This window comes from Juglans microcarpa x Juglans regia, chromosome 1D, assembly GCF_004785595.1.
Source record: "Juglans microcarpa x Juglans regia isolate MS1-56 chromosome 1D, Jm3101_v1.0, whole genome shotgun sequence".
NCBI lineage: Eukaryota > Viridiplantae > Streptophyta > Magnoliopsida > Fagales > Juglandaceae > Juglans > Juglans microcarpa x Juglans regia.
In genome coordinates, this window is record NC_054594.1 from 38,489,631 (window position 1) to 38,503,106 (window position 13,476).

At 38.1% G+C, this 13,476-nt stretch overlaps 2 protein-coding genes across 3 annotated transcripts; one reads left to right on the forward strand and one right to left on the reverse strand.

The window, feature by feature from the left end:
• Positions 1-1,476: 1,476 nt before the first annotated feature.
• Positions 1,477-6,270, reverse strand: LOC121253754 (guanine nucleotide-binding protein subunit gamma 2-like). 2 transcript variants are annotated; one of them, XM_041153726.1, is made up of 5 exons: positions 5,959-6,270; positions 5,656-5,865; positions 2,188-2,240; positions 1,870-1,914; positions 1,477-1,764 (listed from the first exon to the last, which is right to left on the reverse strand). In XM_041153726.1, the coding sequence occupies exons 2-5, from the start codon at positions 5,806-5,808 to the stop codon at positions 1,680-1,682; spliced, it is 336 nt and encodes a 111-aa protein (XP_041009660.1). In that variant the 5' UTR covers positions 5,809-5,865; positions 5,959-6,270; the 3' UTR covers positions 1,477-1,679. The 2 variants fall into 2 exon arrangements, with proteins under 2 accessions (XP_041009660.1, XP_041009659.1); XM_041153725.1 differs by having other exon boundaries at positions 5,656-6,269.
• A 1,863-nt stretch (positions 6,271-8,133) lies between these two features.
• On the forward strand, positions 8,134-12,890 carry LOC121247314 (protein TRACHEARY ELEMENT DIFFERENTIATION-RELATED 7A-like). The gene is made up of 2 exons (XM_041145683.1): positions 8,134-8,218; positions 12,136-12,890. Exons 1-2 carry the CDS (start codon positions 8,134-8,136, stop codon positions 12,888-12,890), a joined length of 840 nt encoding a protein of 279 aa, XP_041001617.1.
• Positions 12,891-13,476: the final 586 nt, after the last annotated feature.

The following is a 13,476-nucleotide window of genomic DNA, read 5'->3' on the forward strand; positions in this document are numbered from 1 at the left end:
GCTGGAAACCCTAATTTGGAAAAAATTGTATATTTTGCTCTAGCCGAGTGTCGAGCGAGACTCGAGCGAACAACCAAATAAACATTGGCTCGAGCGGAGTGTCGAGCGAATACTAGGATTTGTGTCTCGCTCGAGAGGAGTGTCGAGCAGGACTCGAGCGAACTCTCGGACTTGATCTTCACTCGAGCGGTATGTCAAGCTAACTTTGGCTCGAGCCAACTGTCAAGTCAACTTTCAGCAAACGCTTTTTCAGTTCCAAAATCAGTCTCTACATATACTCCAATATGTTTTAGGGTAGGCCCTATTTACAGAGAATATAATATTGGTATAGGAGGTTTGTTGCCCAAACTTGTAAATTGGGAGAAATGGACTTGTAGCATTATCAAAGTAAGTTCCTGTCACTTTTATCATTCGGCGGACTTGGAAATTGACTTGGTCCGGTGGCTCATGGGTGAGACTTATTTATGCCTTAATCTCTCTTTGGAGAAGAGAATTTATATCATATGTATACTTCAAAGAGAGGTGCGACTCTACAAAGAGCTAAAGTAGCACCGCTCGGTATTACCGCTAGTTGTAAAAATAATTTTTTTTTAATTTTTCTATTAACATTTTTAATGTATTTAAATATTTTTAAAAAATAAAAAAAAATGCATCAATATATTTAAAATCCTTTTATTCATCATTTGGTAAAAAAAAAATTCACCAAACAGTACGTTTGGGGCGGCAGAGTAGACTTTTTCTACTTCAAATGCTTAGCAGCTACACGACTGTTTGTCAACGCTGTTAATTTCGGGTGTGGGATCTTGGTGGACAAGAAAGGCTCAGCACATCATGGGCAACATATTATCGAGGAACTCATGCAGTTATAGCTGTGATAGACAGCACTGATAGAGCCAGGATCTCTATAATGAAGGACGAACTCTTCAGGTTACTGGGCCACGAACATCTACAACATTCTGTTATACTTGTTTTTGCTAACAAACAAGACCTTAAGGATGCCATGACCCCAGCCGAAATCACCGATTGCCTTTCCCTTCACAGCATCAAGAATCATAATTGGCACATTCAAGCCTGCTGTGCCCTCACAGGAGAAGGGCTGTACAATGGTCTAGGTTGGATCGCTCAGCGGGTTACCGGGAAAGCACCAAGTTGAACAAGGAATGCTGGAAGTCGGGAAATTGAGGAATTTGTCCATTCATTCACGGATTTAGGATGAGTGATATAGAAGCCTCTTTTGTGTGTATGAGACTTACTTCTAAACAAATTTGTACATTGTTCAGTTTTGATTGGCCCCGGGAAATTGTTATTCTCTCTTGGAAAGAGCATTTCAGGGAACATCATCATATCGAATCATGTCACAGAATGCTTTATAGATTTACGCGTGTTGTGCAGCATGTCATAAAAAAAACCATGGCTCGCGAGGGGAAAAAAGTGCATTACAATTGTCATCTGTACCATCAAGCATTTTACGAATCATTTGCCAACAATGAAGCTTTTTTGCTATAAAGTACTCATATGCACAAGGAAGCATTCGACTAAACATTTGCAATGACAGTATTCTCCTTAATTTGTAACAAACGAATCAAAAGAAAATTTTGTTCTAAGACCGACATGTTTATAAGTTAAACCCTCTGCCAGTAACTCATACTTGAAGTAAATTCTGAGATCAGCGATGACCATCACAGTATCCAGCATCTGCAACCTTTTGAATCTTGTGGGCCCTCAAACCATCGATCCCAAAATGGATTTATTGGGCCATTTGTCCTGCCAAACCAGAAGAAATATGGTTTTATATAAAACATCTAAAAAAACTGATTCTGGGGAAAATTTAAAAGCAATGAAGACACAGGGTTGGCTTAGAAATATTACACTGGTAGCAAAGGATCAGGTCTTGTTTCCACATTGCTCAGCATTCTGGCATGCACATTATAAACATCAGCTAGTGAATCGATAGTAGCCAAACTAAAAATCGATAAATATTGAATAACTGAGTTATACTATTCTCAAGTCGGTGTGTAGATCACACCATCTACATCACTTAAATGGTAATATTTGATTTGTAAGATTCAAATTTTGAAATTTATCTTCCAAATCAAATTATACCATCTAAGCAGTATGTGGTGTAGAGACCTTAGAATAACAGTACTCTTAATAACTGCACTATATATTTTTTTTTTTCTTTCTTACTCCTTGCATGCAGCCGAGGCCTTCTCCATCTTTTCAAGCTGTTCCAGCTCCTCCTGCATCAACGGAAATTCCAGTCATCCTAACAGCCAAAATTATAAACAAAGGAGAAAGAGCGTACATTAAAAAACTTAGAAGATAGCAAGAAGGGAAATTTTCTGATCAAGTACAGCAATTACAGACCACTTAAAAATTGAACTGTGAAGTCATTCAGAAACAGAAGGGTGCCAAAGAACCATCACATCTCAGTAGAGGATGTTTTTTGCCTCTCCAATGACCCCTACAAAACTTATGGCAATAGGCATCTAAATCCTCCCATGTAACTTTCAAAGTTACATGCAAGTCATATGCCACAGGAAAACTATGGAAAGAAATGGGACATATTGAGGTTAGCCAATATGGGAAGCACAGGCATTTGAGGGAAACAGAAGCACAGACATTAGGAAAAAAATTTATGACACAGAAATTCCACACCAAAGGAGGAAAGAGAGAGAGGTGTCATAAATACTCGCACTTCAAATTATCATGACAAGTTAGACTAAAAGTTTAGTTTTGTTTTCACAAGTCTTCTCAACTCATCTCATTTAATCACTACAACTTTCTCAAATTTTCACACAAAATAAAATAAACAATTCAACTTTTTCAAATCTCAAAACAAAAATAATATTAAAAAAATATATTCTAACAATATTTTATTCAACTTTTAACTTTCATTTCAACTCATCTCATCTCATTTGCAAAAACAAATGAGGTAAATCCAGTGGGTTTGGAAGTAAATAATGGAAAGTAGTTTCCCTACAGAAGAGAATGCTATAGTAGAGAACTTTTTCATGTAGCCATCCTTCACATTGGAAGTGTATCAAAATCAATAAAACATGACAAACACCTAATTCCTTCCCTAACTTGAATAACTTACTCGAGTCAAAAAGCCCCAATGCCATTAACCTTCAGTGTCTCATCAAGGCAGAAGACACTGTCACAATTATGCAATGTATACCAAAGGAGCTTTCCAAGAGCTCAATGGTAGTTGATGGAAACTCTAGTGAAATTAACGGATGAAACTGATTGGGTTGCTGGATGAGGCAACTCTACTGATTTATGACCCAATTTATCCTACAAAGAAAATAGCCTATTTTTTCCAAAAAGAAGAGGCAGTCAGGGTAAGGATAATTGTCTTTTCTTTTACAGGGGAAAAAAAGAAAGGTTAGGAGGATTTCAAAGTACAACTTGTTATGAAAAAAGTCCTTAATGTCCTGAACTTGTTCAGATGTTAACCTTCTCCTTTAGATCACCTTTTCTATAGCTTATAAGGTTTAGAAACATCAGGGTAACTTCTGGGTAAACAAAATATGCAGAAATCGCTCAAAAAGTTCCCAGACATACTGATTACATAAGAAACTAGCATTACCATGAGAATATGCCAGTTTGAGCAGGTGGCATAGCCCATTGAGGACTTGAGAATTGTAATGAAAATCTGATTCCGAATCTATGTTATTCCTAACCCATTATGACCTTTCTTTCATAAGCTCCCAAATTTGTAAAGACTCTTGTAAAAAAACTGTATCTTTCATCTACTCAAGCTACTTCAGCCCAATTATGCCTATACTTAAATGTAACCTCTCTCACCCCAAAAATTAATCCTTCATTCCGGGTTTCATCTTGGAGGTGTATGTGGCACTTAAAAAGTGAAGAATTGCCTCCTCTGTCTGGCTTCACTAGTATGTCTGATCCAGAAAATTCAAAAATTTCAGAGTCTCAGGGTAGTAACTCCTTCCTTGGAACTTTGGCATATTAAGGGTGCGTTTGGTTACCAAACTCACTTCAACTCATCTCAACTCATCATTACAATTTTTTCAAATCCCAACACAAAATATAATAAACAATTCAACTTTTTCAAATTTCAAAATAATAATAATATTAAAAAATAATATTCTAACAATATTTTATTATCACAACTCAACTCACTTCAACATCCAAACACACCCTAAGGCACCTCAAAGAGAAGCTTTTTTTTTTTTTTGGTTTGAACAGCTTCCCTATGGAAGATCCTCACCATGGACTATCTAAGAAAATGTCATGTCATTGTGATAAATTGGTGCCGTATGTGCATAAAGAGCAGAGAATCTGTGGATCACCTTTTTTCTCCATTGTGAAATTGCTAAACTACTAGAGTGGTACATCTTTGGATGAGAATCTGTGGATTATCTTTGGTCAAGTTGGATGGGCTTGGGTTATGCAGCTTATGCCCAAAAGGTTAGTAGACCTCTTTGCCAATTGCAGAGAGTTATATGGCAACCCACAAATTGTAGCAGTATGGAAGAGGTTTCCTATCTGTCTACTGTGGTACATTTGGAAGGAAGGGGATAGTATAAATTTTGAGAATTGTTTGCGGACAATAGAAGAGTTCAAGACTTCTTTTCAATGCTTTGTCCCTTGGGGTAGCTTTCTATATGGATATATGCAAAAGTCATTGTAAAGTACTTGTGTAGTTCTAGCATCAATACATAGTTCATCAAAATAAGAACCACGTATGTGTTGCTAGTCAAACTTAAGAATCACCCAGAACTTGAAAAACTAGGTTGCTTGGTGTTAACTTGAAAATGAGAAAATCATACTAATAAATAAGGTTTATTTGCCGGTTTACTTTTGACCCATTCTGGTCTTATCAGGGACAAGAGTAGGACAGCCAAAATGAGACACAGCTGCATCAGTTCAAGAGAAATCACATTTATAGGCTGGTTTATTTTGGACCGGAGTCTGCACTAATTCAAACCAGCTGAGTGTATCATCAAACTGACAACTCAGCTTCTCAAGCCAAGACTGTATCCTGTTGGGTGCTTGAGCGAATGTTTCTCATATCAATCAAGGCTTTCCTTTAGTATTTTATTAAGACACGTTGGTTAGTGTATCAAACTTATGCATCAAATAATTGACTATGCATTCCAAAAATTCATGTTGCTTAACGCTTACAAGAAACAACAGCAACTGAGTTTAGTTGCCAAAGGGAACATGGAATGCAGACAAGGTCAAGAAACAATCAAATGCACCCGTGTATCAATCAATTACTTCCCATAGCTTCATCATTCTATACGCTGAAATAGCATAGACTACCACTTGGATGGAGATTCTAGATCCATTCCCAACTTGACAAAAATAGCTGACTTTCAGAAATAGCTGCTAAATTAAACATAATCTAACTTCGACTAGCTTATACTACAAAAGTCCAAAATTGTAATATCAAATTTGAAATCTGAAACTAACAAAGAAGTTGGTGACTTTGAAGACAAAGCAACTAAGTAGATTCATAATTGCAGAGATTACCATCGTCTCGTAAACATACTTACAATCCCCTAATAAAGCCAACGAGCCAATAAAGAACTATACATCTAATAACACAAAATGCCAAAAACACATCATAGCAGTTAACGAAGTCCCAGAAACACTACGCTTACGAAGAAAAACAGAGCTTACCTCTAAGAATCTAGCTTCCTGTTCGAGACGTTTCAGTTCAGCCAGTACCCGATGTTTTCCTCTCGTATCAGTGGTTGAAAAGGACTGAGAGGCTGACAAAGACTGAACCCGGTGGGTTATCGGACTCAAGGACTCAGAGCTGCCCGATTGCATCTCAGCATACAACAACCAAAAAAGAATTGAAAAGCCCTAGCTTCACAAACAAACCACCTGCCAAAACCAACCAAGAAATGGAGAGATTCACCAAAGAGAACCCAATAGACAGGAAAACAAGGACGACCCAGAAATCTTCATGGATCCCACAATCAGCTCCTTCATTAAAGCAAAAAGGGCCCTTCGGCAAAGAAGCGGATCTACGAGGAAAAAGAGAGAGACAGGTTGGGGTTCTTGTTTGGCTTGTTTCAGCACAAACTTTTCAGGGGAACGAGGGGAAAAGAGAACTTTCTTGTCCTTGGGGTTGGTGGTGTTGGGTTGTTTTGTGTGAAAGCTGGTTCTCTTTTGTGATTCTCATTTTCTGTCTGTTTTGTATGTCTGTGACAGTTTGGGTCTCCCTGGTTTCGACTTTGTGCAGCTCCACGCGATGTTCCCTCTGCAATGACTGCGATAAGTCAAAAACTTGAAAAGTTCTTTAAACGCAGCACGGGCCCCTCCTTGTTTACCGATCTCTTTTACCGCTTGACGTGGTCTCGCCACGTGGCAGCCATATATTTATATTAAAAAAAAATCGATTATCATCTGTTCTTGTGTCTTCCCGTACAAAATAAATGAAAATGAAGAAGCAAATCGGTCTCAATTACCGTCCAAGCTACCGCCCTCTGCAGTGTCTGCACAGCCATTTTTATTTCCCAAATCGACGTCGACTAAAACGAAGAATAATTTTTTCCGCCCAAGCTACCACCATCTGATCATCAAGAGAGCTTTTAGATCTGTGTTTTATCCTTTCCTCCTATTTTTATTTTCTTTTAATGTTTGGAAAAAATTAATCAAATGGCACAGGCAAACCTTGATCATATCTGATGTCCAAAGCGAAACATTCCATCAAAAAAGGGTCAAACACACGTACCAGCAGTTTTGAGATGTAAGTTCATATTTTTCTACTTTTAGATTGTGTTTGGATGTTAAAGTGAGTTGAGTTGAGATGATAAAATATTATTAGAATATTATTTTTTAATATTATTATTATTTAAAAATTTAAAAAAGTTGAATTGTTTATTATATTTTGTATTGAAATTTGAAAAAGTTGTAATGATGAATTGAGATGAGTTGAGAGGAGTTAAGAATCTAAACGAAGCCTTAAACTTTGGAGATAGAGCTGAGAGAAGAAGGTTGTGATGGGGATCGACCAAAATACTTTGACATCCATTTTTGCGGTCTTCCATTGGCTTCTGCCATGGCTTTCATAAAGGGCTCTCATCACCCATTTTTGCAAGAAATAATATTGGGAGTAGCTCCCTGTTTTGGGACATCCGGATCACACCTTACGTGTCTCCAAGTAAAATGATCAAAAAACCCCCACAACAAAATCCAAAGCCCATCTTACTCCTCCACCCCGTGTCGCCCGAGCCCCCCGTCCCCGTCCTCACCCCTTCCCCATCCTCTCCCCCCACCCCCACCACCTGCCTGCGTCGACATCCTCTCCTTCACCCGGCGTCGATATCCTCTCCCTCACCCCCCACCCCCACCCCCACCCGGTGTCACCATTGTCTCCCCCACCCGCAACTTGCATCGCATCCTCTCCCCCACCCGTACCCCCCGTAGGCCAAATGAGAGGCATGATTGAGCATGGAGGGCTGAGAGAGGTGTAGTAGAGCTGGTGGTGGCTAAGGGAGGCTCGAGGTGGCGGCGTACGGCTCGGTAAGGGGTAGACCTCGTATGGGTGAAACCCATTTCGGGAAAGAGAGGGAGAGGGCTGCCGTGCTCGACGAGGCTAGGGGGGAGGTCAAAGGGCTCAGTGGTGCTCGATGATGGGGTTGGAGGCTAACGACGACGACAGTAGCAACGACAAATCGTGTAGGAGAACCCATTTCGAGTTTCGCATGGGGGCGCTACGCGTGGGGGCTTCCTTGGAGGTTTGAAGGTGGCTGGAAGTTGCCAGCGCGAGAGGAGCCAATGGTGGTGGGTGGTAGCATTGCAGGTGACGCACGGCGGGGCTGGGTGAGGCAGTGAGCCGAGAGAGGGAATCAAGTGGGAGAGAGGGAATTGGGTGGGGAGGGGAAAATGGACGCCACGTAAGGTGTGTGAAGAGTGAAATGCTACAGGAGCTGATGTATAGTACTACTCTTTTTACAAATCTTTATTTACGACTTCTACCATGGCTTCCACAAGACCGAAATACTCTGATACCAAATTGGTCACACACCAAGCTATGTAATTGTAAATAAAATAGAAATAAGGAAATGGTTGGTGGAAAGAACAAAATGGATGGAAAGACTCTAGGGTTTCGCTCAGAAGTCAATTTGGAGAAGGAAAATTGCAGCTATGGATAGGACGAGGGCTTCCTCCAGAGGGCGTGGGTGGTTTGCTTTTTTGCTTCCTACAGAGCTTGGAGCCAGCTTCCTACAGAGTAAGGGCTACCGGCATCATACAGTGCGTGGTAGCCCCCTCCCCCCCGCATGGGCCGGGGGGTGGGCTTTTCACTCCCTCTCCCACATCCCAAGGGCGAGGTACCCAGCCCCGACACCTAAGGGTGGGGGTGAACTCCCAATCTGTCCTGCCCCCGCCCACTTCAATAATGAACTATAGTCTACTGGACTTAAAAATTATTTCTGGGTCTAAAAGTGATCAAAAAATATTTTTGAACACAATTTGAAAATTTAAATTTATAAATATAACTATAATTTAAAACTACATAACTGTAGTTTTTAAATTTGCTAGTGCATATTTTGTGTAAACTGTAGTGTAATACAAGAGTCAAACATTACTTAAGTGTGAAACTTGTAATGTCAAGACAATCTATAAAAGGCTCACCCTACTACCTACAACTTACACAAAGTATTAAGTAAAAATACTTTGTGTAAAAATCCATATTATTATATTTATATATAGTAAAAATAATAAATATTTATAAAAAGTATATATATTTATATAAAAAAATGGGCCCATCCTGCTAGTGTCTTGCACTGCGGGGCAGGGCAGCGAGATGCAAGGCCCCGCTGCCCACCCCTACTATAAAGGGAGTTTTGTCTTCTTTTTTTAAATCACTCAACACGTGGTATATCCACGTCCATCGACAAGGATCAACAGTAATATTGAAGGGGTCGAATAGCATTTTTCAAAATATAAATACCATAAGAACCTCAAGGTAAAAAACTTATTTCTGTCAAACTAATTTGACAAGTCAATTTAAAAACATAAATACCATAAGAACCTCAAGCAAAATAAATATAGAAAACAGAAATCAGATAAAAGGCAAGCTCGCAAAAACAATTTTATCCGGGTAGATTTGGCCGATTTAATCTCAATCGATCCGAGATTGAATCGGTTTCAATACATTTTATAATCAATTTAAATTAGACCAATTATAACCGATTTCAACTTATTTAATTTTTTTTTAATTGAAAATATATTTCATTTCATTCAATAGAACTGAAGTTACAGCTGTGGCTGAGAAATACAAGAAAAAACTCAGATTACAAGTCAAACTACTCATCTGTTTGGGGCTTTCCCACACACAAATTTATTTGTGACGGATATTATCTTAACTTCTATAAGTTCTCTAATGACAAAACCTTCTGAGATTTCAATCTCGATTTGTCTGAGAATAAAACACTTTGTAAAAACAGAAATAACCATCACCCAATCACCGAATGAGGAGAGGGTATCCAACCCCCATCCTCCAAGGGAGGAGAGGGAAAAGCACCCACCATTCTCCAAAGGAGGAACGAGACAACTAACTCTCATCCTCCAAAGAATGAGAGGGATTCTCTTGTTATGGACAACAAGTCCAATAGCCTTTTTTTTTTTTTTTTTTTTTACTTAAGACAAACAACAAAACAAAAAATACATAGGAAATACTAAAAACAGAACCACAACAAAAAAAAAAAAAAAAAAAAAAACTTGAAATACATTGAAACCGAAAAAATACTGAACAAAGAGGTTGTAGTCATGCGCCACGCTGGGAGTGTGCCGGACCGTTGATCCTGAAGTTATCGAGATCACTGACTCTAGAAAAGCCGCGCGTGACGATGGTAGATCCCTTTGTGTGGTGGTGCGTGGAGGCCACGGGTGCACTTAGACCCTCGCGTGTGGATCACGTGCTGCTCCTTTTGACGAAATCTTTAGCAGTCTGAAAGATTGACGGTTTAAGAACCTTACGATGGGGCGCGTGGTGGTTGCTTGCCACCAAAAAAACCTCGAAACGACGTTTCTCCATGGTTTGACCCGAAAAAAAAACAAAACAAAAACAAAAGAACACATGAGACTAGAAAATAAACAAACTGGAAAGACAATAGGTTCTAGGCTGGGAGGAGGAAGGGGAGGAGCCGAAGCTCTCACCCCCCCCTCCCCTCTGGCTAGTTTTATTTTTTGGGATATTTGCAACGGACTAAGATCATCGAAAATAATAATTTTTTGCGATAATTTTTGCTTATGGTTGTAACTGATAAAAAATGACGCTTTTATTTTGTTGAAAATGCGGCGATTTAAAAATCACCAAAAATGATTAACTGCAGCGATTATTGAGAATATTTGTGACGATTTTGAACTCTGAAAAAAGCTTAGTTTCTTATAGTGCTAAAAGGGTTTCGGATTGTGATAACCGATTTAAAATTGTATTCACTTTTAAAGCCATGTTTGATAACGAAGTTTTTTTTATTTATTGTACAAAAATACCATACGATTAAACATATATTAATTTTTTTATTAGTGTATTCAATGACAATAATAAAAAAATTGAATATAAAACTATACTTATTCCTTAATAGTCTTTATTTTCTTCGTATATGAGGCAAACAAATATGGATAATCGAGGCTAAATGCATCAATTGGATAATTTAGATTCATATCATATTTTTATAGAAATTAGTAAATGAGTTCATATTTTAAACTCTCTAATACATGTGCTTGAATTGCATTATATGATTTTTATATATTTTATTATTGAAACATTAAATTAAAGATTGTCATAAATTACTCGATCCAGCCCGTTGAATTGATCCTTATCCGAATCTCATTTCTCGATCGAACACTGATAAAAGGTGATGATACTATATATACACAGCCCATAATTTTATTTGTTATATATTTTAGACATCACGAATAAAGAATATATATGGAAAATCGATAATATACTACATGAGTTCATTCATCCGGTTGATGTTAATATATATATATATATATATATAATATTTATAAGTGATTTCTCATTTAAATAGTTGATAAGGATGTGTTATATTTCAAAATGACTTTTTATATGAATAATTCTACTTATAAAACTACTTACAATAAGTCTTATGTGCGATTAAAAATGATAAAATCAATAAATATATCAAGATAATGCTCCGTCTGGTAGCATAATAAAAAAATGGATTCTTTTTATTTTTAACTAATAATGGAGCGTGTTACATTATGAGCCTATCGGTTGATCAATTAATTAATTTATAATTTTAGGATGGCCCTTGCAAGTGATATCTGAATTATTACTTCTTTCTAAGAACATTAATTTATCTTGAAAATATTATAGAACAGACAAAAAAGGCAAGTGTTTTAGCATTTTTATTTTCGTATAAAAAGGACAATTAAGATTGTTGCGGCGTTAGTAATGGGACAATCATGTGATGTTAGAATATGTAACTATACTTTATATATTCATAGCCATTTTATATGAAGACGTTGGGAACCCGTTAAATATAAAGATATTTTAATTTTTGCATTTATTTCACTAAGTAGGATGTGACATATTTTTTATCATTAAATGATTATTTAATACATGTTTCTTTATTATCTAATGGTGATAAATGTACCACATACTATTTAGTATGATCAAAATAAGATAAAAATGTGATGTATAATATTACTAGAGCACTACTATAATACAAATAAATCTTATAAAAATAAATTCATAAATTAAAATGATTTTATATGAAATATTATATATATTTTATATTAAAAATAATTTTATATAAATCTAACTTACCATATTAAATCAAGCTAATTTTTAAATTTATTTTTATAAAATTTCTTTATACCTAAAACAACCAGAAATTTTATATATTTTAAATTTATTTTTAACTATAAACAACTAAATTAAAATCTAAAATTCCGGTTCTCCTGTTCCAACCTCCCATGCCCCTTTAAAAAAAAAAAAAAAAAACCTAGATTATACAAATTAATACATAATAGCATGCAAGACAGGACTCTGAAACTCCCAAAAAAGAAAAAAAAAAAAAAAAATTTCAAAACTCAAAGGCACACGTGTTCAGCCGGGGAATTTTTGAACTGATAGTTTCGTCCATAGTACTTGTACCCTTGCATGACATACAGGTGTCGTCCACACTGCCACGAATCTCCACGTGTCACCCACCTTGCATATCCTTTCCGGCAATGTTGATCCCCAGCTCCTTAATGCTAAATTCACGACGAACAAGCTGAAAATGCTGGCTACTCTCTCTGCAATTTCATCGAACCTTATGAAAAGGACCATCCCAATTTGTTCATTCAACTTGGCCGCGGCAAAAGCCCCGCCCTTTTTGCTGTCCTACATTGCAATCTCTCCCAAGAAGCCCGTGCGTCTCTCCGTTCACTCTCTAGCCGATGAGCCTGTACGCAAGAGCCCCCCGGAGTTCCCCAAGGTGCCAAATCATCAACCCAGTGTCCCACCGGAAGTGCTACCAGTTCCTACCACTCCGGAGATTGACCCGGGGAGTATTCCGGCCGAAGTGAACACTAATCCTCCACCGTACAGTCCTCCGGGGATGAAACAAGGACCGGAGTTCCCGAGGACTTCTATACCGCCACATCCGGACCCGGGACCGGAACTCCCGAAGCCTACTATACCGCCGCGTCCTGACCCAGATGTACCGCTTCCGAAACCGGACGTAGTGCCGCCTTATCCACCCGATTACGTGCCACCGAATCCCCCAGGGCCTGATATTGTGCCTCCGCCACTACCGACGCCGCCACCGGGTATCAGTCCACCGACTGGGCCATATATTTTGGAGGAAGTGCTTTGCCGGGGAGTGGGCTTTTGGTCATGTTTTGAATTTGAGCTTGCTGATGTGGGTAGATGGTGGCGATAATCGAGTAGGTGCTGGCAGTGATTGATGAGCGTCCGAATGTACTGATTTTTGGAATTTTCAATGTTTTCGTACAAGTAGCGTCGATGTTGCATGATCTAGATGAGAAATGCGACAAAGTTTATGAAATCAATAGGGTCGTACAATTACACTGAGGAGAGAGAACGCTAGATCAGATGTCAAAGGACAAGTAAAAGAAAATTTTCACTGGCAAATGCTCTGGATTTACACGAGAATCTCACATAAACGGTGCCAGGAACACTTCTTTTACTATTTAGCCCGCGTGTGTATCATTGTCCTCACAAGTATTGAGTGCTGCTGCTGCTGCTTCGCGTACAGATCAAAGTAATATAAAAATAATAACATAAGAGGATGGAAATATATATATAGGACCACACGATAAGATAAGAGAACGAGAACGAGAATGAAAACCCAAGTTCATGTCGCTTTTTGTTGATAAAAAGATTTTGGTAGCGGGCCTCCATATTTAACCCTTCACTAAACGATAAATACAACAGTGTGCATAAGTTTTGGTTTAATCTGAATTTAACTTGGAAAAGAGTGACTAGCATGAGTGTAAAAATACTTT

Excerpts from the sequence above, each read along its gene's own strand:
- LOC121247314 (XM_041145683.1), top strand. The coding sequence starts at position 8,134 with ATGGATAGGACGAGGGCTTCCTCCAGAGGGCGTGGGTGGTTTGCTTTT. Across the intron at positions 8,219-12,135 it reads TGGAGCCAGCTTCCTACAGA|GTGTCGTCCACACTGCCACG; the intron begins GTAAGGGCTACC and ends CATGACATACAG.
- LOC121253754 (XM_041153726.1), bottom strand. The coding sequence starts at position 5,808 with ATGCAATCGGGCAGCTCTGAGTCCTTGAGTCCGATAACCCACCGGGTT. Across the intron at positions 2,241-5,655 it reads AGGAAGCTAGATTCTTAGAG|GAGGAGCTGGAACAGCTTGA; the intron begins GTAAGCTCTGTT and ends CCGTTGATGCAG. Across the intron at positions 1,915-2,187 it reads GCCTCGGCTGCATGCAAGGA|AATGCTGAGCAATGTGGAAA; the intron begins GTAAGAAAGAAA and ends TGTGCATGCCAG.